General features: G+C 44.7%; 1 protein-coding gene across 1 annotated transcript in view; it reads left to right on the top strand.

The window, feature by feature from the left end:
• The window catches only part of LOC106551952 (NACHT, LRR and PYD domains-containing protein 12-like), a 103,844-nt gene that overhangs the window by 67,961 nt on the left and 10,499 nt on the right, over positions 1-25,384 (top strand). Inside the window, exons 7-13 of the mRNA XM_087715699.1 lie at positions 2,407-2,577; positions 5,888-6,058; positions 8,090-8,232; positions 8,696-8,723; positions 10,886-11,056; positions 11,348-11,518; positions 11,691-11,861. Of these exons, the coding sequence (XP_087571825.1) occupies positions 2,407-2,577; positions 5,888-6,058; positions 8,090-8,232; positions 8,696-8,723; positions 10,886-11,056; positions 11,348-11,518; positions 11,691-11,861 (1,026 nt within the window). The remainder of the gene's footprint in view (positions 1-2,406; positions 2,578-5,887; positions 6,059-8,089; positions 8,233-8,695; positions 8,724-10,885; positions 11,057-11,347; positions 11,519-11,690; positions 11,862-25,384) is intronic.

Raw genomic sequence — 25,384 nt, 5'->3', positions numbered from 1 at the left:
ACCAGAACAGCTCTGGAAATTAGATAAAAAGGTTTCTCAATAGGTCATAAGAATCTCACCTGCCAAGCTTCCCTAGGGAGTGCCTGATATAGCATAAGAAGTGTTTGATCACTTCCCCCACACTTCAGTAGACTTTAAAGTGAGAATATTTCTTAACTCCCCCTTTAAGGGCCTCCTTCCTTTCACCTGTAGAATCTATCACAGTTGTAGTTAACAAAAAACCATGGGTCATTGAGTACCCACCCAGTCCATGCCATTCTAGGATCGGTTTTTGGTAAGAAAACAGGATTACCTTCAACTCCCTTCTCCTATTTCCCTTCCACCTCTTTTCTTTTTACTGTCGTGCTCCGTGCCTTGTAGGTTGGCAAGCAGACCCAGAACTGCACAGTGTGCCCAGGAAGATTCAGCAAGTGCCAGCAATAATTTGTTCCCATGGCTACTTTCTCTCCCAATTTCCTGCCCAATTCCTCTCCCAATCAAATTTTTCCTATTTTGGATCAAACACCTCATCCTTTTTCTATTTTTTTAAGACCCAACTTCTTAGCAAACATTTCCTACATATAGCTAAAGCTACACTATCTTCAGAAAGACTTGTGAAGAGAGTGCAGTTTTAGGTGCTTATCAAATGGGGAGGTTAATGGGGGATAAAACCAACAGAGAAGCCACGTTGCTCTGGGGGCTGGCTAAAAATCTCCCTGCTGAAATCCAGGAGGGATTTTAAACCATGGAGGATTTTCAATCCCAGAATACAGACAAAACTACGGCTCTGGGGCTAAAAGTTCTTTGAGGCTTAGATTTTAGCAGAGAGTTTTTTCAGTCACCTGCCAGAATCAGGGGAATTCCCTCTTGTCCAAACAGGATTGGGAACAGGAATCGTTTTCAATTAGCCCTAGAGATGACAGGGAAGCCACTTGTCTCTGTCGGCGAGATGAAAAACCTCCATGCCAAGTTTTCGTTGTGGACAGAAATGATGTGTGAATCTTCCTGCTGGGTTCTGCATGGACTTTCTGGGGAAGCTGGTGGGAAAAAATGGAATTGGCAATAACAAGATTCTAAGACATTGGACAACTTTTTATAAGTGTTGCCAAGTGCCCAGATCACAATCACATGACTAAGGAGGTGCTTCAATGGCCATAACTAAAGGCATGAGTCATAAGTCTGTTCATTTAGCATCATCATAACATTCAACAATGAGAAGACAAGAATGAATATCCCTGTAATTGTGTAGTTGGTGGTGCTGAATAAATCAAATAGACATTTTGAAATACACACATTTATTTACTGTTTCTCAGTGGACATCATCACCCATATTGTGCAGGATTTATTATTATTTCTTTCCTACCTAAATATTTAACTGAACAACAAACATTTGTGCCAATTTAAGATAATACTTTTACCTTTCTCTTTACCCACAATACGATATTCCACCTAAAGAATTTCATTTTAGAAAATATACCGTATATTCCGCCTTATAAGGTTTGAAGGTTTATTGGGATTTATATGCCGCCCTTTTCCCCGAGGGGACTCAGGGCGGCTTACAACCACAGGGGAAGGGGGTGCAAGGTCAAAAACAAAACAATATGTGAACAAAGAAAGAAATAATAAAACACAACTTTCATTCAGCAATCAAACACTCGGGCGGGTAATTGGAAGCCTATCCCCAGGCCTGCTGGGAGAGCCAGATCTTGAGGGCTGCGCGGAAGGTCTGGATAGTGGTGAGGGTACGGATCTCCATGGGGAGATAAGGCAGCTGGGCGTATAAGTCGATCCCCTACTTTCACATAAGGCAGCTGGGCGATCCCCTACTTCCACATAAGGCAGCTGGGCGTATAAGTCGATCCCCTACTTTCAGGTGCCCATGAGCCAACTGAAGGCCTCTGCGCTGCCGGGCTTTCGTAGTTTGAGCTCAGCACCTTCCTCTTCCAGACTAAGCCATCCAAGTGCCCATCCATCCACGTGCCCAGGTGAGGAGCACCTAGGTTATAAATTGAAAGGCTGGTGTCTGTGCTGGTGGCAGCACGGTTTTTTGCTTGGCGGCCTTCCTTTTTCTTGTTTTTCTTTTGTTTTGGTTTTTTCCTTTATCTGGAGTATAAGAAGACCCCTGATTTTTGAAATAATTTTTTGGGTTTAAATAGTCATCTTATACACCAGAAAATACAGTAATCTGTGAATAATCTTTCAATCAAAATTGTAATAAGTGAATATGTGAATTTCTTACAAAACTACAATATGTCAATATTTATTCCTTTCAGTTTGATGAACACAAATATTTCAAATTGAGTAATATTTTGAAAATATATCCAAGGAAAAGCAGTTCAGTTGCCATAACTACATTCCCTTCAATTCCTATAAAAAACAATCCATAATTATTTTTCAAGAAATAATTGTGATTATTTTTCACTGCAGACTTTATCTATGGTGTCTGACTGAATCCTGGAGCAGGAATCTTTCAGAAGTACTCAGGACAAACCAGAGATTGAGAACGTTATACTTGGGCATCCACTCCTTAGATGACAAACCAATAGAACTATTGTGCGATGGGCTCAAACATCCACAATGCACAATAGAGACATTACAGTAAGTGACTATTTACTTTCAGTTTGATCTGCATAATTGTATTTTGACTCTTAATAATTTAGAAGTATATCTAGAGAGTCAATTTAGTTGCCATACATGGTCCTATTCTCTTCAGTTCCTATAAAATACATTGCATACTTAATATTCAAGAAATTGTGTTTTTCTATATTTGTTTCTGGTGGGGTTGGAACAGGGGACAGGTGGTAGGGCAGTGGGTTAGGGAAAACTCTCTGAATGTCCTAGAGTGGCCCAACCAGAGCCCTGACTTGAACTCTAATGTGCCTTTCTGGAAGGGCCTGAAAATGGCTGTCCTTTGGCGGTCGTCATCCAACCTGACTGAGCATGAGAGGATTTGCAAGGAAGAATGACAGAAAAGCCCTCAATCCAGGTTTGCAAAGCTTGTTGCATCAAACCCAAAAAGACTTGAGGCTGCAATTGCTGCCAGAGATGCTTCAACAAAGTACTGAATGAAGAGTCTGGATACTTATACCAATGGGATATTTCAGTTTTTCTCTTTTTAATAAATTTACAGATATTTCTATAAAAAAATCTTTGTCATTATGTGATATTGATTGTAGATTAATGAGAAATAAATGAATTTCAACAACTATAGAATCATGCTGCAGCATAACAAAATTGACAAAAATGAAGGGGGTCTGAGTAATTTTGGAATGGGTCTAGGACCTTCAGGCTTCCACCCTTTAGCCATGCCTCCTTTGCCTCCAGCCACCCACCTCAGCCCATTCACAACCAGCTTTCTTCCCCTGCTGGCCCTTTCCTGGTGATTCTCCCTCAGATTAATTTCAGGCACAGGCAACCAGAGCAGCTCTGGAAATTAGATAAAAAGATTTCTTTGTGGTTGATTCCATAGTTCACAAGAATCTCACCTAACTGCCAAGCTTCCCTTGGGAGTGCCTGATATAGCCTGAGAAGTGTTTGATCTCTCCCCCCCACCCTTCAACAGACTTTAAAGAGAGAATATTTCTTAACTCCCCCTTTAAGGGCCTCCTTCTTTTCACCTGTAGAATCTATCATAGTTGTTGTTAACCAAAAATCATGGGTCATTGAGTACCCACCCAGTCCAATCCATTCTGGGATCAGTCTTTGGTAAGAAAAGGGGATTACCTCCAACTCCCTTCTCCTATTTCCCTTCCACCTCTGTTCTTTTTACTGTCCTGCACCCTGCTTTGTAGGTTGGCAAACAGCCCCAGAACTGCACAGTGTGCCCAGGAAAATTCAGCAAGTGCCAGCAAGCATTCGTTCCCATGGCTACTTTCTCTCCCAATTTCCTGCCCAATTCCTCTCCCAATCAAATTTTTCCTATTTTGCACCAAACATCTCATTGTGTTTTTATTTTTTTAAGACCCAACTTCTTAGCAAACATTTCCTACATATGGCTAAAGCTGCACCATCTTCAGAAAGGCTTGTGAAGAGAGTGCAGTTTTAGGTGCTTAGCAAATGATTTGATTTGATTTTTGATTTTATTAACATTTGTAGGCCGCCCTTTTCCCTGAGGGGACTCAGGGCGGCTCACATAAAATCAGGGAGGGGAAGTACAAACAATGACATAGACACATATAATAAAAGTAATAAGCAACATACATTCATCATTCGGGAGGGGTAACTATCCTTGTCCCCAGGCCTGACGGGCTAGCCAGTTCTTGAGGGCTGTGCGGAAGGCCAGGACGGTGGTGAGGGTACGAATCTCCACGGGGAGTTCGTTCCAAAGGGTCGGGACTACTACTGAGAAGGCCCTCCTCCTTGTAGTTGCCAGCCGGCACTGGCTGGCCGATGGAATACGGAGGAGGCCCAATCTGTGTGATCTAATTGGTCGCAGGGAGGTGATTGGCAGGAGGCGGTCTCTCAAGTATTCAAATGGGGAGGTTAAAGGGGGATAAAACCAATAGAGAAGCCACTTTGCTCTGGGGACTGACTAAAAAACTCCCTGTTGAAATCCAGGAGGAATTTTAATCTATGGAGGATTTTCAGTCCCAGAATACAGACAAAACCTCTGGTCTGGGGCTAAAAGTTCTTCGAAGCTTGGATTTTAGCAGAGAGTTTTTTCAGTCACCTGCCAGAATCAGGAGGCTTTCCTCTTGTCCAAACAGGATTGGGAACAGGAACCGTTTTCAGTGAGCCTCTAGAGATGACAGGGAAGCCACTTGTCTCTGTAGGCTGGATGAAAAACCTCCATGCCAAGTTCTCGTTGTGGACAGAAATGATGTGTGAATCTTCCTGATGGGTTCTGCATGGACTTTCTGGGGAAGCTGGTGGGAAAAAATGTAATTGGCAATAACAAGATTCTAAGACATTGGAGAACTTTTTATAAGTGTTGCCAAGTGCCTAGATCACAATCACATGATTAAGGAGGTGGTTCAATGGACATAACTGAAGGCATGAGTCATAAGTCTGTTCATTTAGCATTATCATAACATTCAACAATCAGAAGTCAAGAATGACTATCCCTGTAATTCTGTGTAGTTGGTGGTGCTGAATAAATCAAATAGACATTTTGAAATACACACATTTATTTACTGTTTCTCAATGGACATCATCACCGATATTGTGCAGGATTTATTATTGTTACTTTCCTACCTAAATATTTAACTGAACAACAAATATTTGTGCAAATATAAGATAGTATTTTTACTTTTCTCTTTACCCAAAGTACGATATTCCACCTAAAGAATTTTATTTTAGAAAATATACTATATATTCCGCCTTATAAGGCAGCTGGGCGTATAAGATGATGCCCTACTTTCAGGTACCCATGAGTCTGCTGATGGCCTCCGCGCTGCCGGGCTTTCCCAGTTAGAGCCCAGCGCATTCCTCCTCCAGACTAAGCCATCCGAGTGCTCATCAATCCACGTGCCCAGGCGAGGAGCACCTAGGTTATAAATTGAAAGGCTGGTGTCTGTGCTGGTGGCAGTGCGGTTTTTTGCTTGGCAGCATTCCTTTTTCTTTTGGTTTGGTTTTTTTTCTTTATCCGGTGTATAAGACGACCCCTGATTTTTGAAATAATTTTTTGGTGTTAAAAAGTCATTTATACGCCAGAAAATACAGTAATCTGTGAATAATCTTTCAACCAAAATTATAATAAGTGAATATGTGAATTTCTTACAAAACTACAATATGTCAATATTTATTCCTTTCAGTTTGATGAACACAAATATTTCAAATTGAGTAATATTTTGAAAATATATCCAAGGAAAAGCTGTTCAGTTGCCATAAATGCATTCTCTTGAATTCATATGAAGAAACAATCCATAATTATTTTTCAAGAAATAATTGTGATTATTTTGGACTGCAGTCTTTCTAGAGAGATCCTGACTGAATCTTGCATCAGGCATCTTGCAGAAGTATTCAGGAAAAAACAGAGATTGAGAGAGTTATACTTGTGCATCCACTACCCAACTGATAAAACAATTGAACTATTGTGCGATGGGCTCAAACATCCACAATGCACAATAGAGACATTAGGGTAAGTGACTATTTCCTTTCAGTTTGATCTGCATAATTGTATTTTGGCTGTTAATATTTTAGAAATATATTTAGAAAGTCAATTAATTGTCACACTTCATCCTATTCTCTTCAGTTCCTAAAAAATTGCATACTTGATATTCAAGAAATAATTGTCCTTTTTGATATTTTTTTCTGGTGGGGCTGGGAGGGGGGACAGATGGCAGGGCAGTGGCTTAGGGAAAACTCTCTGAATGTCATAGAGTAGCCCAACCAGAGCCCTCATTTGAACCCTAATGAGCATCTCTGGCGGAACCTGAAAATGGCTGTCCACTGGAGCTTGTCATCCAACCTGACTGAGCAGGAGAGGATTTGCAAGGAAGAATGACAGAAATTCCTCAATCCAGGTGTGCAAAGCTTGTTGCATCATACACAAAAAGGCAGTAATTGCTGCCAAAAATGCTTCAACAAAGTACTGATTGAAGAGTTTGGATACTTATGCCAATGGGATTTTTCTGGGGTTTTTTTAAAAAAAAATTACAGACATTTCTAAAACAATTCTCTTTGTCATTATGCAGTATAGAATGTAGATTAATGATAAAAAAAATCAGCCTGCAGCATAAAAAAAATTAACAAAAGTGAAGGGGGCATGAGTAATTTTTGAATGGGTCTAGGACCTTCAGGCTCCCATCCTTGCCATGCCTCCTTTGCCTCCAGCCACCCACCTCAGTCCATTCACATCCAGCTTTCCTCCTCTGCTGCGCCTTTCCCAGTGATTCTCCCTGGCCAATGGGCTGCTGGGCCTCCGATCCTTGCTCTTTGGCTCAGCCCATTTGCTGTAACACGAATTATCCCAGGTGTTTCGCACCAGGGTACAAAAAGCTGCAAGCCAATTGGATGACAAGTGTCAATGATGGTGCTGGGAAGGTGGCCAAGGGGGCCAGGAGGGGAATATGATTAGTGACAGGTTACAGGAGAGAGCAAGGAGGGCAGGCAGGCAAATTTTGCTTGCCTACAGTTTGTGCTGGTGGTTGGAGGGGGCAGCAGGCAAACACTTCCTGTGCGCTCCTCCTGGACGGCTGGGGGAAAACAGGTAAATTCTGCCTGCACATCTGGTGTGGTAGAAGGAAACAGACAAATGTCTGTGCATAGCTCCTGGTGGAGCTGGGAGGGGAACTGAGGCAAATGCTGGCTGTGCACTGCTCCTGGGGGATGTGGGGAACATCAGCACATCGATGGTAAACATGACTGATGGTGGGTTGTGTGTGGGGGGGTGGTAGAATGGTTTGGTGCAAATAGCAATAGCAATAGTAGCAGTTAGACTTATATACTGCTTCATAGGGCTTTGAGCCCTCTCTAAACGGTTTACAGAGTCAGCATATCACCCCCACAGTCTGGATCCTCATTTTACCCACCTCGGAAGGATGGAAGGCTGAGTCAACCTTGAGCCGGTGAGATTAGAACCGCTGAACTGCAGATAACAGTCAGATGAAGTGGCCTGCAGTAATGCACCCTAACCACTGCGCCACCTCGGCTCCAAATGGGAGGACAGCTGAACTGCCCGTTCAGAGTTAAGCCAGAGTCAAGACACAGAGGCAATGGCAGTGAGAGGTCAAATTAGGAAACCCCTGCCCACTGCTGCCTGCCCGTTGCCTACATTGTCTTCTCATTTTCACCACCACCACCATTGCCTTTGCACCTGGACTCCGGCCTGATGCCGAATGGGCAGTTTGGCTGTTACGCCACTGTGAACCCCCACCCCCACCACCCCCTGCACCATCAGGAGTAGCGTTCAGGCAGTATTTGCTTGCTTTCCTCTACCAGCACCAGGACGAACTGTGCGCAGATAGGGTTTGCCTGCCTTCCCCCTTGCTCTCTTCAACATTTATTCCTTTCAGTTTGAAGAACACAGATATACCAAATTGAGCAATATTTTGAAAATATATCCAAGAAAAAGCATTTCAGTTGCCATAAATACATTCCCTTGAATTCCTATAAAAATACAATCCATAATTATTTTTCAAGAACTAATTGTGATTATTTTGGACTGCAGATTTGCTGGAATAATCCAGACTGAATCTTGCAGCAGGCATGTTGCAGAAGTACTCAGGAAAAACCAGAGATTGAGAGAGTTATGCTTGAAGTTTTGTAGCTCAGATGACAAAGCAATGAAACTATTGTGCGATGGGCTCAAACATAGAATAGAATAGAATAGAATAGAATAGAATAGAATAGAATAGAATAGAATAGAATAAGTTTATTTATAGGCCGCCCTTTTCCCTGAGGGGACTCAGGGCGGCTAACAACTTATATGGGAGGGGGTACATACAATGACATATACAATGACATATAGCACAATATATAATTAAAAGTAGAACAACATTCATTCAACATTCGGGTAGGGGCGGATTATACTCTTTACCCCCAGGCCTGACGGGATAGCCAGATCTTGAGGGCTGTGCGGAAGGTCTGAAGGGTGGTGAGGGTACGAATCTCCACGGGGAGATCGTTCCAGAGGGTCGGAGCTGCTACTGAAAAGGCTCTCCTCTGCGTAGTTGCCAGCCGGCACTGGCTGGCAGATGGCACTTGGAGGAGGCCTAATCTGTGAGATCTGATGGGTCGCGAGGAGGTAATTGGCAGGAGGCGGTCTCTCTCAAACATCCACAATGCACAATAGAGACATTAAGGTAAGTGGCTATTTACTTTCAGTTTGATCTGCATAAGTGTCTTTTGGCTGTTAATATTTTAGAAATATATCTAGAAATTCAATTTAGTTGGCATACTTTGTCCTATTCTCTTCAGTTCCTAAAAAATACATTGCGTACTTGATATTCAAGAAATAATTGTACTTTTTGATATTTTTTTCTGGGAGGGCTGGGAGGGGGGACAGACGGCAGGGCAGTGGCTTAGGGAAAACTCTCTCAATGTCCTAGAGTGGCCCAACCAGAGCCCTGACTTGAACCCTAATGAGCATCTCTGGAGGGGCCTGAAAATGGCTATCCACTGGCGGTCGTCACCCAACCTGACTGAGCAGGAGTGGATTTGCAAGGAAGAATGACAGAAAATTCCCCAATCCAGGTGTGCAAAGATTGTTGCATCAGACCCAAAAAGATTCGAGGCTGAAATTGCTGCCAAAGATGCTTCAACAAAGTACCGAGTGAAGAGTTTGGATACTTATGCCAATGGGATATTTCAGTTTTTTTTTCTTTTAATAAATTTACAGACATTTCTAAAAAAAAATTCTCTTTGTCCTTATGCAGTATAGACATGGGCATCTGGACCTCTGACCCTTGCTCTTCGTCTCGGCTGATTTGATGAAACACCATTTATCCCAGGTGTTTCGCTCCATCCTACAAAAAACTGCCAGCCAATTAGATGGCAAGTGGCAATGATGGTGCTGGGAAGGGTGGCCAAGGGGGCTAGGAGGGGAGTGTGATTAGTGACAGCTTACAGAAGAGAGCAAGGAGGGCAGGTGGGCAAATGCTCCCTGCACATCTAGTGCTGGTAGGAGGAAGCAGGGAAACACCTCTTCACAGCTTCTAGTGGAGCTTGGAGGGGGAAGGAGGCAAATGCTCCTGAGGGAGCTGGGGGGAAGAAGTGCAGCAACCGTAAACATGACTGATGGTGGTGTTGGGGTTTGTGTGTAGAATTGTGTGGTGCACAATGGGAGGGCAGCTGTACTCCCCGTTCAGAGTTAAACTGCTCCAGGGGGTTGGGGGGGGGCATCAGTGCATTGATAGTAAACACAGCTGATGGTGATGTTGGGGTTAGGGGTGTAGAATGGTATGGTGCACAATGGGAGGACAGCTGAACTGCCCTTTCAGAGTTAAGCCAGAGTCCAGACACAGAGGTAATGGCAGTGAGAGGTCAAATTGGGAAGCCCCCATCTACTGCTTCCTGCACATTGCCCATGGTGGCTTCTCATTTTCACCACCACCACCACCATTACCCCTGCACCTGGACAACAGCCTGATGCCAAATGGACAGTTTTGCTGCTTCCCCACTGTGCAGCCCCTCCTGCAACATCAGGAGTAGTGTGCAGGCAGCATTAGCCTGTTTTCCCCTACCAGCACCAGCTGCGCACAGGTAGGGTTTACCTGCCTTCCCCCTTTGCTCTCTCTGTAACCTGTCAACAATCACATCCCCCTCTAAGCCCTCTTGGTCACTGTTCCCAGGCCCATTGTTGCCACCTGATTGACTGGTGGCTTTTTGTCCCGTGGAGTGAAATAACTGGGACAAATGGTGTCTGGGAGAATGGGGCAAGCTGAAGGGCAAGGGGCAGAGGGCCAGAGAAAATCGCTGGGGGAGGGCCAGCAGAATAGAAAAGCTGGCTGTGATTGGGCTGAGGTGGGTGGCTTGAGGTGAACTTGGTGTGGCCGAGGGTGGAAGCCTAAGGTCCCAATCCATTCTGAATGCATTGTATGATCACATTCCCTTCAGTTCCAATAAAATATGTTGCATGATGGATTCTCAAGAAATACTTCAAACCCATATCCACAGACTTCATGGATACATATCGAGTGAATTGTGCAGCGGGCATCTTGCAGAAATACTCAGGAAAAACCAGAGATTGAGAGAGTTAGATCTGTTCCTCAAAACCCTGATGGCAAAACAGTTGAACTATTATGTGATGGGCTCAATAATCCAGGGTGCTTTTTTCCCCACAGAAATAATTGTAAGTTTTCGGACTTGTCTCTGCAGGTTGCATGGAGGTTAATATTTTGAAAATATATCCAGAGATAAGCAGTTCACCTTCCATTGTTTATTATATTTACTTCATTTCCTTTAAAAATGCAATACATAGTTGTTTTTCCTAAGATAATGTTAATTTTGAGATTCCTGTTTGCAGGATTTCTGGAGAGCGCCTGAGTGAATCCTGCAGCAGACATTTTGCAGAAGTATTCAGGGGAAACCAGAGCCTGAGACAGTTAGAACTGACCCTCAAGGATTCAGATGAGAAAACCATGGGACTGTTGTACGAAGGGCTCAAACATCCAGAATGTAAAATAGAGACACTACAGTAAGTGGCCTTTCTCTCTCTCTTCATTTTCATGTGCCAATCATCTCTTCAATGTTTATCTTCTGGAAATATATCCAGGATCAGGCAATTCTAAATGTAACATATAACTTTCTGTTCATTAAATGGTACAGTTCCTGTTTCTTTTCAAAGATCTAAATATTAAAACTCTTTATGATTATCTTTCAGTGGGAGAAAGCATAGGTTTGTTTGTTTTTATTTTATTTTTAAACATAAATATCATCTTTGCAACATTTCTACATTGGTAAATATCCATTGTACTATTCTCCGCAGGCTTCATGTAGAGATATTGAGTGAATCCTGCAGCAGGAATCTTGCAGAAGTATTCAGGAGAAACCATAGATTGATAGAATTAGAGCTGTCCTTCAAAAGCCCTGATGACAAAACAATGGAACTATTATGTGGTGGGCTGAATGTTCCAGAATGTACAATAAAGAAGCTAAAGTAAGTAATGCATTTTCCTATACAAAATCATCTTGTGAATGTTAATATTTTGAAAATATATCCAGAGAGAAGCAGTTTACCTTGCATTGTTTATTATATTCATTTCCTTTAAAAATGCAATACATAATTGTTTTTCCTAACATAATGTTAATTTTGAGATTCCTGTCTGCAGGATTTTGGGAGAGAGCCTGAATGAATCCTGCAGCAGACATCTTGCAGAAGTATTCAGGGGAAACCAGAGCCTGAGACAGTTAGAACTGACCCTCAAGAATTCAGATGAGAAAACCATGGGACTGTTGTACGAAGGGCTCAAACATCCAGAATGTAAAATAGAGACACTACAGTAAGTGGCCTTTCTCTCTCTCTTCATTTTCATGTGCCAATCATCTCTTCAATGTTTATCTCCTGGAAATATTTCCAGGATGAGGCAATTTTAAATGTAACATATAACTTTCTGTTCATTAAATGGTACAGTTCCTGTTTCTTTTCAAAGATCTAAATATTAAAACTCTTTATGATTATCTTTCAGTGGGAGAAAGCATAGGTTTGTTTGTTTTTATTTTATTTGTAAACATAAATATCATCTTTGCAACATTTCTACATTGGTAAATATCCATTGTACTCCTTTTATCCGTACACATATAACTTTATATATCTATATCTATATGGCCATTTTTACATATTTTTCATCTACTCCTATTATTATTTATACTTATATTTCTTCTATTCATGTTTCTCTTTCCATGTACTTATTTCTATACAATACATTTTATATCCTTCTATATATTTCTCTTATATTTCTTATTCTGTACTATTTTATATATAATTTACCTTACATTTTCCCCCTCTTGTTAATTCTGTGGTTTTATGATTCTTTTCTGATTTCTTAATCTTTCTTCCTCCCTTTATTGCTTTCTTATTCTTTGCATCTTTCCTCTAGCCATTTGTACCATAAATTCCATACTGAATAGTGCTCGGATTCTTCTTTGTCTTTTATTTCTTTTGTGAGTCTGTCCATTTTGGTGCATTCTAGTACTTTTTTTGTCATGTGTTCTTCTGTTGGTGTATTTTTGGTCTTCCAGTTCTGTGCAGATATGATTCTTGCTGCCCGTTATTACATATAGTAGTAGATATTTGATTTTTTTCTCATAGTTCCCTGTATTTGTTCCTAATACAAATAATTCCGGTTTTAATTCTATTGGTTGTGTAATTATATCTTCCAACCAGTTTTTTATTTTTACCCAATCTTTTTTTGCTGTTGTACACATCCACCACATATGATAAAAAGTTCCGTGTGCCTGGCTACATTTCCAATACTCAGGTGAATATTATGGAAACATTTTTGCTATTCTTGCTGGTGGTAGGTGCCATCTATAGAACATTTTGTACAAATTTTCCCTGTATGCCATTGCCATTGTTAGCTTGTAATTATTTCCCAGAGGCTTTGCTAATTCTTCTGTATCCAAAGTTTGTTGTCCATGTTATCATGGTCTCTTTCATTACTTCTTCCATTTTGAATTGTAATAAATAATGGTATATTTTTTTGATCAGTTTTCTTCAGTCCTCTGTAAAAATTTGTCTAGTTCATGTGGTTCTTTGTAAAATCCATCTATTTCAGGATCCTTCTTATATCTAGTCTGTATCTGCATATACGGCCACCATTCTATATCTATTCCCTCATTTTTTAATTTTTGTCTTGTTTTTAGGTAGACTAGTGCTTCCATAGTCGATAGCTAAATTGGAATTTTATTATAATGTTTTCTTTAAATTTTTAACCATGTTTACAGTAAGGCATTTCTAATTTGATGCCTTTGGAAATAGCTATGTGTTTATTTTTCCCATCCCAAATGAAAGCATGCCAGCTTATTTCTAAATCGTGCCCTTCTATTGTTAACATTATTTTATTCCTTAAATTTATCCAGTCCCTTATCCAGGTAAGAGCTGCTGTCTGGTAATAGAGCTCTCAGTCTGGGAGTCCAAAACCTCCTTTCTCTCTACTGTCTTGTAGTAATTTTAATTTGATCCGAGTTTTTTTCCCTAGCCAAATAAATTATATTAATTTGTTTAGGTACGTAAAAAAAAGTTTATTGGTGTTACGTGGAATAAGAACAGGAGTTTTGGCAGGATGTTCATTTTAACTGCAGCTATTCTTCCTGTACGTGAAAGTTACAGTTTTTTCCAATTTTCCAAATCTTTTTAAATTTGTTGCATTGTCTTATCATAATTATCTTCTTTGATTGTTGAGCATTTCCCTGTTAGCCAGATTCCTAAATATTTCACCTTTTTTTGATATCTACATACTCATATTGTTTTGTAATTCTCTCTCTTGTTTTTAGTAAGGTTTTTTGATATTTATTTATTTATTTATTTATTTATTTTGTATGCCGCCCACTCTCAAAGAGACTCAGGGCGACTTACAAGTAAAAAAAGGGAAAGGGAAGGACATACAAAAACAAGACAACATTAAAAGATCCACAACATTCACAACTTAGGATGTGGCTGGACAAAATCAACAGCCCCAGGCCTGCTGGAACAGCCAGGTCTTGGTCGCTTTGCAGAAGGCCGGAAGGGTAGTAAGGGTCTGGATCTCCACGGGGAGATTGTTCCATAGGGCCAGAGCAGCAACAGAGTAGGCCCTCCCCCGGGGAGTCGCCAGCCGACATTGACCGACAGATGGAATCCGGAGGAGGATATGATCTTTATTTTGCTCTAATTAACTTTACGTCCAGCTACTTTGCCAAATTTTTCAGTTTTTTAAATTAATTTGGGCCCTGTTTTTAATGGCTCTTCTAAAATGAATTCTATATCGTCTGCGAATGCTGGACTTCATATTCTTCTTTTTTAATTTTTAGTCCCTTTAGTTCTTATTCCCTTCTAATTTCTATTAGTAATACCTGTAATATTAAGATAAATAATAGAGGTGATAGTGGACATCCTTGCTTTACTCCCTTCAAAATATTTTTTTTTTTTTATTATTCATCAAATTTATTTATAGGATACATTTTATTTATTTCATTTTCATTTTCATTTTATACAATCACTTATATACTGTGCATAAAAAAGAGAAAAAAAAAACCCAACATAACACTTCATTCCCCCATACACCCTCTCTTCTCCCCCTTATTGTCTCAATAATCTTTACAAATTTTTCTCCCAATTTTATGATTTTTAGTTGTATAATAATAAATTAGCAATTCAGATGGTCAAAAGCCTTTTGGAAGTCTAAAAAGATCAGTGCAACATGTTTCCCTGGGTGTTCTTCATAATATCCTAATGTATTCATAATTATTCTCATGTTATTTTTCAGTTGTCATTTCATTAAAAAACCATTTTGATCTCAGTGGATCATTTCGTTTAGTTTTTTTAAAAAATTGGTCCACCATTATGGATATTAATATTTTATAATATGTGTTCAGTAATGAAATTGGTCTGTAATGAAAATGGCAGTTGGTCTTACCTGAACTGCATGTTTAGAAGAAGGCGTGGGAGGAGTAACACATGGGTATTAACCCAGCCCTTTTGCCCTGGAGACTGAGGTAAATCTTGAGGCCACACCTATGTTCTTCCTTCTGACCTCCCAGATTAACCGATGGATCATAGCAGAGAACCTGGAAGGAAGGGACAGAGACAGCACATGCACACATCCTTCCTGCCTGGCCCTGCCTGACCACTGGACTAACTCAGGCCCCTTGTGGGGTGCGCCCTAAACAGGGGGGGGAGTGACTCCTCCCACGCCTTCTTCTAAACATGCAGTTCAGGTAAGACCAACTGCCAGTTTCCGAAGTGAGGCGTGGAAGGAGTAACACATGGGACATACCAAAGCTAGATGTCCTTGGGAGAGATCAATAGGCCTGAGCCCCTCGAGAGTCTATGACTCCCTGCAGAACCCTCCTACTGAAGGCTGCTTCCACAGAGGCATAAGCGTCTGCCCGATAATGCCTGATGAAAAGTGAGGGAGAAGACCAGGCGGCAGCCCAACATATCTCCTCAATGGGAGCCTGGATGGCCCAGGCTGCTGAGGTGGCCGCACTTCTGGTGGAGTGCGCTGTGATGCCCTCTGGGACCTGAAGTCCCCGTGCCTCATAGGCCTGAGAGATGGCTGCTCTGATCCACCTGCTGATGGTGGCGGGGGGAAACCTTGGCTCTCTGGGTGGACGGCTGAAAAGACACGAAGAGGGCTTCTGAATGCCTAAGGGGCGCCGTGCACTTCAGATATATGCGCAAGGCTCTTCTGACGTACAACCTGTGCCAAGATCTTTCCCTATCCCTGGAGGGCTGCGGACAGAAGTCCGGCAGAACTATCTCTAAAGCCCTGTGGAAGGTAGTATTGACCTTGGGCATGAACCGGGGTCCAGTCTGAGGATGACTCAGTTCTCCAGGAAGGTGCAGAGGTCCGCTCTGCTGGAAAGAGCGTTGAGCTCAGATACTCTCCTGGCTGAGGTGATGGCAACCAGGAAGATGACCTTAAGGGTCAGGAATTGTAGGGAAACCTCCCTCAAGGGTTCGAATGGTGCCTCTGTCAATGCCTGGAGGACCGTGGGTAGGTCCCAGGTAGGGAATCGATGGACCACTGGGAGTTTCAGATTCGCTGCTCCCTTAAGGAAGTGCCTGAGGACCGGATGTTGGGACAAAGGTGGTGCATCCACCCCCCCCCACCCAGAATCGTGGAGAGAGCAGAGACTTGTCTCCTAAGGGTGCTGGGGGCCAAACCTTTCTCCAGACTTTCCTGTAGGAAGTCCAGAACCTGGGGCACAGAGGCCGAGGCTGGTATGATGTCCTTTGCTTGACACCAGTCCGCAAAGGCAACCCAGGAGGCGTTGTAGATGCGAGTGGTGGACTGCCTCCTGGACACCTCAACGGTCTTAATGACCTTCGCGGAAAACTGTGCTCCTCTCAGCTGTTCCCGCTCACTCGCCAGGCGGTCAGATGGAGCCACTCCGGATCTGGATGCTCCAGAGACCCCTGGTGTCTCCTCCAGTGAGGAGCTGAGGACAGCTCCACCAAGTCTGCTAGCCAGGGGCGGCGTGGCCAGAAGGGAGCCATTAAAATCATCTCTGCTCCCTTTGACACCAACCTCCTCAGAACCATGGGAATGTGGGGAAGGGGGGGGAAGGTGTAGAGTAGACCTGGTGGCCATCTGCAGCAAAGGGCGTCCGTGTCCATGGCTCCTCTGGATGGGAAACTCGATACAAAGCTCGGCAGCTGGGCATTCACTGGGGTTGCGAAGAGATCCAGAACGGGCACCCGAACCTCTCACAAATCTGCTGAAAGATGCTGGTATGGAGCTGCAACTCTCCGTTGTCAACTGCCTCCCTGCTCAGCTAATCCGCTTGCTGGTTCTCTGTCCCGGAGATGTGTTCCGCTCTGATGGACTGGAGATGCCTCTCTGCCCAGTTCCCCAATCGGAAGGCCTTGTCATGAAGGGCCTTGGAATGGGTGCCCCCTTGTCTGTTCACGTGGGCCTTGGCTGCCACGTTGTCCGTCAGGACCAGGACATGATGATCGGTCACCATGGTCCTGAAGTGACGTAGGGCCAGGTGGATGGCCCTGAGCTCCAACCAGTTTGTGTTGTTGCGCAGGTCTGTTGGAGTCTATAGACATCTGCTCTGTTGCTGCTGCAGTCACATGATCTTCATTTTGAATATTCCCTGATAGTTTTCCAGCCAATCTTGTAATCCCTTCCTCCCTCCTGTTACCACACAGCAAAGAATTCACTCATTGTGTGCTACCCCAGCAGTATATAGCTACTGTAGGAATTAAGAACTGTCTCCTTTAAGAGCCTGCCTTATGGGAAATGTAATTCCATGACATGTGATCACATCTCTGTTTATGATTAGGCACTGGGGCATCTTGCCCACATGCAAAGTTTATAGCCGGGCAGTTTTGAATGCCTTTGTGAACCGGAATAGTATTGTTTTATATCTCCGTTCAGCATGGAAGTGACATCACCATCTTTTTACACCACGTGATGGGACAGATTATGGAAGGTCAGAAGTATCTTAACACTGAACTCTAAGATTTGCTATTAAGAATGCCTGATAATAAGCTTGATCTGAAGGAGATTCCTAAGTGTGGAGTTAACTGCATGCCCCAAGCAAGCCTACAACCCCTGAGGCAGAACAGTAAAAAGATGATGATTTCAATCCCATGCTGAGCAGAGATATAAAACACTACTATTTCTGCTCCCTCTGACCCCAACCTCCTCAGAACCCCAGGAATGAGGGGAAGGGGGGGGAAAGGCATAGAGTAGACCTGGTGGCCATCTGCAGCGAAGGACGTCCATGTCCATGGCTCCTCTGGATGGGAACCTCGATACGAAGCTTGGCAGCTGGGCATTCGCTGGGGTTGCGAAGAGATCCACCGATGGGTGCCCAAACCTCTCGCAGATATGCCGGAAGACGCTGGGATGGAACTGCCACTCTCCGTTGTCGTCCGTCTCCCTGATGAGCCAATCTGCTTGTTGGTTCTCTGTCCCGGAGATGTGTTCTGCTCTGATGGACTGGAGATGCCTCTCTGCCCAGTTCCCCAATCGGAGGGCCTCATTGCGAAGGGCCTTGGAATGGGTGCCCCCTTGTCTGTTCACGTGGGGCCACGTTGTCCATCAGGACCAGGACATGATGACTGGTCACCATGGTCCTGAAGTAAGTAGAGCCAGGTGGATGGCCCTGAGCTCCAACCAGTTTATGTTGTTGCTCAGGTCTGTTGGAGTCCAGTGGCCCTGGGCTATCTGGGCCTCCAGGTGTGCTCCCCAGCCGAACAGGACCATGTGACTCTTCTCTAGGTTGATAGAGAACCCCAGGGACCTGAGAGTGTCGATGGTGATCCCCAGGTCCTGCTTGGCAGTGTCTGGGGACTTGGCTAGGACGAGGATGTCATCTAGGTAACAAAAAAGTCAGACTGAGAAGGAATGCAGGTGACCCGTGGCCCTGGCCAGAACTTTGGTAAAGGTCCTGGGAGCTGAGGCCAGCCCAAAGGGAAGGACCCGATATTGAAAATGACTGCCCTCGTGGGAAAACCTAAGGAACCTGCGATGTTCCGGGGCGATTCTGATGTGAAGGTAGGCCTCCGTGAGGTCGATGGAGGCCAAGAAGTCACCCTGTCAGATGCCCTCTAAGATAGATTTCAGGGAGGCCATCTTGAACCTATGGTAGACCACCCTGGAATTGAGTAGTTTAAGATCCAGGATGGCTCGCCACTCCCCTGAACTTTTGGGGACCTGAAACAGGTTTGAATAGAATCTGGAACCTCTCTCCCCCTCTGGGACCTTTGCTATGGCCTTGATATCTAACAGGTGTTTGATGGCCTTTGCCTTAAGGGCCCGTTTGGCCGGATCTGCAGAGGAGGTGAAGGTGCGGAACCTATTTGGGGGTTGCAAGCGGAACTCTAGCTGGAACTCGAGCTTAACAGTCTGGAGGACCCAGTTGCCTGATGTGACGCGCTCCCAGGCATCCGCAAAAAGGGAGAGGCGACCGCCAATGGGATGATCCATGAACAGATCACTTGAACCTGCGGAATGGGCGACCGCCCCTTCCTTGAAAGGGCCGCTTGCTCGGCTGCTGGCCCCTGAATCTGTCCCTAGGAAACTGCCTATCTCCCTGTCTATGAAACCTGGGCGTCTGGTACCTTTGATTCTGGACGTCCGATTCAGGCGGGCGGTAAGATGTTCTCCTGGGATAAGGAGCGTGTCGGTAATCTTACCGTCTGGTCGTAGCCTGGAAAACCTTCCGCTTGTTTTTGTCCTCCAGCAGGAAAGGATCCAGGAGGCACCGAAGAGTTTGTCCCCGGCGTAGTCCACTCCTGCTAGGTGCCACTTAGCCCAGGACTCCGCCTGCCAGTGGCGCAACCACAGCAGGCGCCTGGATGCTACAGAGGATGACAAGGCTCGAGACGCATACTTAACTGCATCCAGGGTGGCGTCCGCGGAGAGCTGCGTGGCTGCCAGCACCTTAGAGATGTCCTTCAGCAGTCATACCTCCATGGCCAAGGTTCTGTCTCTCAGCTGTTCCAGCCACAGCACTGTATAGATCTATTGAAAAGGATGCAGAAGCAGCCGCCCTAATGGCCCAGGTTATTGCTTGGAATGTCTTACGTAAAATGATCTCTATCTTTTTATCTTCTGCCTTAAGGCAGTTGGCGATATCTCTCGTCACCATGGCTGAAGCTGAGGCTAGGGTAGCATCCGGAGTGTCCACCTCAGGAACCTGAAGAGCTTGGGCAAAGGTAGAATTGAGATTATAGAACCTCCGCTCATTGGCCCCCGGATTGGGAAAGGATTCTGGCTTAACCCACTGCGATTTAAGGACTTCCAGGAACATCTCTGGAGTGGGGATCTCCTCCTTCTCTACCGGGGGTCTATGGAAGGGTCCCTTCTTGTTACTCTCGCTAGTGCTAGGTGTGGCAGTCGCAGGCCTGGGATCTGGAGGAGTATCCAGGTCTGCTGTGGCCCCAGCCTTACGAAGTAAGGAGCTAAACAAGGAGAGGGGGGAATGCCAGTGTTGTTGGGGGCCTCAGGGGCCTGGGCATCCTCATCCTCAGAAACCCCCACCTCCTTCAACTCTCCTTCCTCTAAATCTGAAGCTTCACTGGCAGTGGAAGGGGAGAAAGACCTGGGCTCTCTGGTAGCAGAGGTTCTGGAGTAGTTCTGATGATCCCTGGGCTGGTCCTGGGAAGACTTATGTTTAGATCCCTGGGGCTGATGATTCATCCCAGAAGCAATCCATTGAGCTATGGCCCTGTCTAAAACCTCCTGAAAGGTATCAGGGAGCTCTGGAAGGGAGGGACGGAGCTCTGGAGGCTGTAGGAAGTCCCTTGCCTCTGGGGATAGCAGTGCCAGCCTGGGCCTTGCAGGGCTGGGAGCCCTGCACCCAAAGGGATCACCCTTAGTTCAGATGGGTGGGCAGGCGAAAGGGGGGTGATAAAGAATAGTGCCCTCTGCCTGAGCTCCTAGGAGAGCCAGGGGGGGCCACCTGGGCCTCTACCAGCATAGGCCTCCTGGGGGGCGGAGCATCACCTGGAAGGAGATGGGCTGATGGTCGCTCTAAACGTTCTTGTGGAGGCCCTGGTAACTCTACCCCCTTTAGCATGGGTCTCCTTCCTGGATGCCCTGGGGGTGCTTCTCCTGGCAGGGGACCTCCCTCTGGTGACCTGGGAAGCTCCTCTAGAGGTCCCCTCGGCTGGATCCGAGTCCCCTGGGGATCTAGGCCCAGCATCCCCGCTTCTCGACGCCTCCGCCATACAACTTATGGTTCTGCTGATCACCTCTCCTCACTCTCTGCCGGCTCAGCTGCTTTGCGCAATGCTCTTCTAGCTCGCACTTCCTTCCCCAGCCGTCGACCCACGGCTCGAGTGCCGGCACGCACCGAAATCCAGGGCCCCTCTGCGGATCACCGGCAGAATGAGGGGCGCTCTAGGCCTCTTCTGGCATCCTCGGCAGTGTTCCCTCTAAGGTGCGCAGCTGCACACCTGCGCATGTGACAAGAAAACGCCACACAGAAGTTTCCAACAGTTATTTTTAATGTCACAGCTCCGCCCTGACCCGGGAGGAGGGAGAATTTATTTCACTGACCTACTGCTTCGGCTGCCCTTTTTTTAAAAAAAGAAAACCACGCGCAACTTCCCTGCGTTCTATCTCAAATCCCCCCCCCCCGCCACCACCTTTTTCTTTTAATTTTCTGCAGGCTTTTGTATCGACTCCTTCCTCCCGATCCCTAATAAGCGATGCGGGAAGGGGAGGTGCGGAGAGGGAAGAGAGATAGAAAGTCGCGGTTCTATTTAACTCCTGCTTTCTGGGAATGGTTGGGGGGGAGGGAAGTTGCCCTTGCCGACGTCCTGAGTCATATATTCTGGGTCGTGCTCTTCCCTTTTTGCACTCCCATCTTCTCTCTCTCTCTCTCTCTCTCTCTCTCTCTCTCTCTGTCACACTCGCTCTTGTTTTCTTTCCGTGTTTGGAACTTTACGCTTCGGAAACTGGGAAGGAAAAGGAAGAGGTGCATGTGTGTTTGCGCGCTCACGCCTGCCTGCCTGCCTGCCTTTTAAATCACACACACATTATTTTTTACAAGGACAAGGGAATTGCAAGAATAAGCGAGGACCGGCGAGATCTGGGCTTTTTGCAGGAGGGGGAAAGAGCCACGCGATTTGGAGGGGCTGGAGAGAGAAGCCGAGGGGGGCAAAACTTAAAACAATGAAAGCAAAGAGTCCGCCTCGGCTCGCCTCATTCTGGCTGAGCAGCCCTGCGCTTCCTTTCCTCCTCCTCAGCCTTGCAAAGAGCCACCAACTCTTTCTCACCTCTCTTCTTCATCCAGCCCTATTTTACAGTGTTGCATTTATAACCAGGCATACATTAATGGGGGTGGGGGGATGCTGTTAAGCCTTTAATGCATTCCTTCTTGCAGGGGAGGGGAGGGCTGTGAGTTCTGCAGAATGAGAAGGCTGGAATCTGGGGAGGCAGTTGTAGGGAATTTGGGGAGGGGTAGGAAGCTGGTTTGATCGTGAGGTGATCGAGAGCTATTCCTTACCCACCCACCCAAAATCACTTCCGAGAAATCTACGCAGTCGGCGAAGTATTTGAGCCAGCGCTGCATGGGACGGCTTCATCAAATCCATAATAGAGAGGGGGAGATTAAATATATATAGGGTTTTTTTAAGTGGGAGGGGGAGTTTCCCAGGGAAAATTCAGCATGGAGTCTGTCATTTGCCAGGTCCTATATAAATCCCCCCTCTCTAGATTCCATCGCAGGCTGGCAAGCGACTCCAGAGTTGCATGGTTATGTGGGTTACGTGCGTCCCTTTCCAATAACTCATAGCCTCCCCCCACCATTTCCCAAAGCAGCGGCCACCGCCACCACATTGGGGTCCCTTGGACGCCCTTGTTGTCTTGGTGACATCTGTGAAAAAAATTCAGGTGCTCAGGCATGAAAATATACCGTTCAAACACTATACTTTTCCGCGAACACTGAAACAAAATTAGAGAGAACATTGGAGGGAGTGAGGGAGAGCGTGAGCTTCCGCTTTCGATCTGCCGCCCAAAGACTGAACGGAGAAGCAAAGAGGCAGGAGAGACAAAGCCGGAGAGATGAAGCGAGAGCCAATCCGGGTCATTCCTTCCAAGAGGCAACTTTCCCATCGAATGACTCGCTGCCCTAGACTCAAGGAGACCCTCTGCAGTCCCTCTCATCCATCCGGGATGCCAGCAAGAGTGTTGGGCTGAAGGAAGGAGGGATTCTCTCTCTCTCTCTCTCTCTCTCTCTCTCTCTCTCTCTCTCTCTCTCTCTCTCTCTCTCTCTCTCTCTCTCTCTCTCTCTCTCTCTCTCTTTAAGAGAGAGAAAGAGAGAGAGTGAGTTAGTTAATTGGTGGGCAGACTTAGCACTTTGTTAAGTTTGTTTCTCTGTGTGTTGTGTATATATACATGTCTCAATGGGTGCAATTGTGCAAGCATTTTTTTCCTCTTTAAAAGAATTTTTGGATTTCTCCTCACCAAACCTTTAAGACTGAAAGAGTTAGAGTTGAAATATAAAGAGATTGTCAATGGCCATACTGTTAGATTGATAGGCAATTGTGGACTATCTTGATTATATCCTCCTTAGAAAGAATATGCTACTGTATGGTTGAAAAAAAGATCAAACTTCATTCCATGGAAACCCAACAAAGTTCATAGGGAGGATTTCTTTCTATGATGGGCTTCTTGGGTCAACATGAATATCAGTTATCAAAAATGTAGGTAGAAAACTAAGCAGGCAATAGGCAATTACAAAAAGGGAAGCCAACTTTCTGAATCTGTTTCTTTGCACTTAGTGACTTATAAATAGACTAATGTTCTGAAAACCTGACCTAAATTACTATATATTTTAAATAGCTGTAAAGCTATGCTGAAAAAGTTGTTCTCATGGTATTGTGATAAATTCAATAAAAAGAAGGGAATTCTTGATGAATTTAAGGAGAAATGAGAGTACTGGATAGTAAATGGACAAATAAAATTACCAATCAAAGAGAATATTTGCACCTCAGGGTTGAAATGAGATGTTCTCTCTTACTCTTTCCTCTTCCTCTCTTCTCTCTCTGTCTCTCTCATCCTCTTTCTCTTTGTTTCTCTTCTCTTTCTCTCTCCCTCTTTTCCATTCTTCTGTCACTTTCCCCTTCTCCCTTCTCTCTCCTCTTTGTCTCTTTCTGTCTCTTTCACCCTCTTTCTCTTTGTCTCTCTTTCTCTCTCCTTCTTTCCCACTCTTCTGTCACTTTCTCTGTCTCTTTCTGTCTCTCTTCCCTCTTTTTTTCTTCCTCTCTCCCACTCTTTTATCACTTTCTCTCTACTGTCCAAACTGTCCCCATACTTATCTTCGATTGATCATGTTTGCAATAATTTACCTTCTTTCCTAAATAGGTGTAGTTCCCTTACTGGATCCCTCGCTCACTCAAACACACACAGACACACAGACACACACACTCACGCACAAAACCATTTTTCTCCATTCCAATTCGGATCCTATAAATCAATTGCTCTGTGAAACATCTGTGAAAAAAATTCAGGTGCTCAGGCATGAAAATGTGCTGCTCAAATACTATACTTTTCCAAACACACTGAAAAAAAATTAGAGGAAACATTGATCCTCGGTGCTTCTTGAGCGTTCTCGGCAACCTAGAAGGTATGCCGGTCACGCGCTCACCCACGTGCTCAAGATGGTGGGGGCAAGATGGTGACCGCCGGTCTGAATCCTGATCTTCTCCTGTAGCTGGGGAGCGTTGGGGCGATCCCTGCTGGATCCCCGGTCCTCCGGAGGCCCGTGGTGGGCTGCTGTGAGCCAAAAGGCCTCTCCACGCACTCTGATCGGTGCAGAGGTTCTTTCTCCTCTTACGCGACCGTCCGGCCACCTGGGGAGCGTGTGCGTGCTAGCAAGGCAGCCAGGCTTTCGCTAGCAGCTCTGAGCACGATCGAGGAGAAATGCAGCAATCCAATGGCTTCTTGAAGGTAAAAAATGCTAGAAGGAAAAACTTACACAAAAAAACTCTAGTCTTCCTAGGTGAGGGAGAGTCAGGAAAAACACTCCTTGTGGGCTGGAGACTGAGGTTAATCTGGGAGGTCAGAAGGAGGAAAGGAGGTGTGGCCTCAAGATTTACCTCAGTCTCCAGGGCAAAAGGGCTGGGTTAATACCCATGTGTTACTCCTCCCACGCCTCACTTCGGAAAATAGCCAAATTTGGCTATTTTAATTTTCTGGGCCATCTCCTCTTGTATCATCAAATTCAATTTGTGTTTTATCAGTTCTCTCTTTTCTTTTCTTTTTGTTTTTTGTGGGTCTTTTTGCAGGCCTACTTCCAATTTTTTAAAGTTCTTTAATATTTCTCGTTTTTGTTTCTTTTCTTTGTTTTTCTTTGCCAAATAGTTTATTGTCAGTCCTTTAATGAATGTCTTTGTTGTACCTCACAAGTTTTGTAATGATGTTTCTTCTTTTTTGTTTACTTTGTAGAAGAGTTTCATTTCTTTTTCTATCATTGTTATGTATTCTTTATCTTTCAATATTCTTTGGTTAATTTTCCATCTCTTTTTTTTCCTGTCCTTTCCATACTACTTTTATTGGATTGTGGTCTGCCCAGATATTAGTCATTATTTCAATCTCCTCTGTATCTCTTCTCAATCCGAGTGTCATCCAGAACATGTCTATTCTTGACCACAGCTTGTGTGGGTTGGAATAGAAGGTTTATTGTTTGTTTTCTGTCTTAATTTCTTGTTCCATTGCACTATTTGTATATAGTCCTTAATTTTCTCATAGTCCTTGTCTCTATTCTTGTTCTTGCACCCTCTCGTTCTATTTGTTCTCTTTCTTGTTTCCTTTTTCTTCTTGTTCTACCTCCTTATCTTCTATTAGCTGCTCTT

This window comes from Thamnophis sirtalis, unplaced genomic scaffold (assembly GCF_051295495.1).
Source record: "Thamnophis sirtalis isolate CommonGarterSnake01/CBP01778 unplaced genomic scaffold, rThaSir2_p1.2 scaffold_1, whole genome shotgun sequence".
Classification (NCBI taxonomy): Eukaryota; Metazoa; Chordata; class Lepidosauria; order Squamata; family Natricidae; genus Thamnophis; species Thamnophis sirtalis.
The sequence above is the reverse complement of the archived record's forward strand: the minus strand, read 5'-3'. Positions and strand labels throughout refer to the sequence as shown.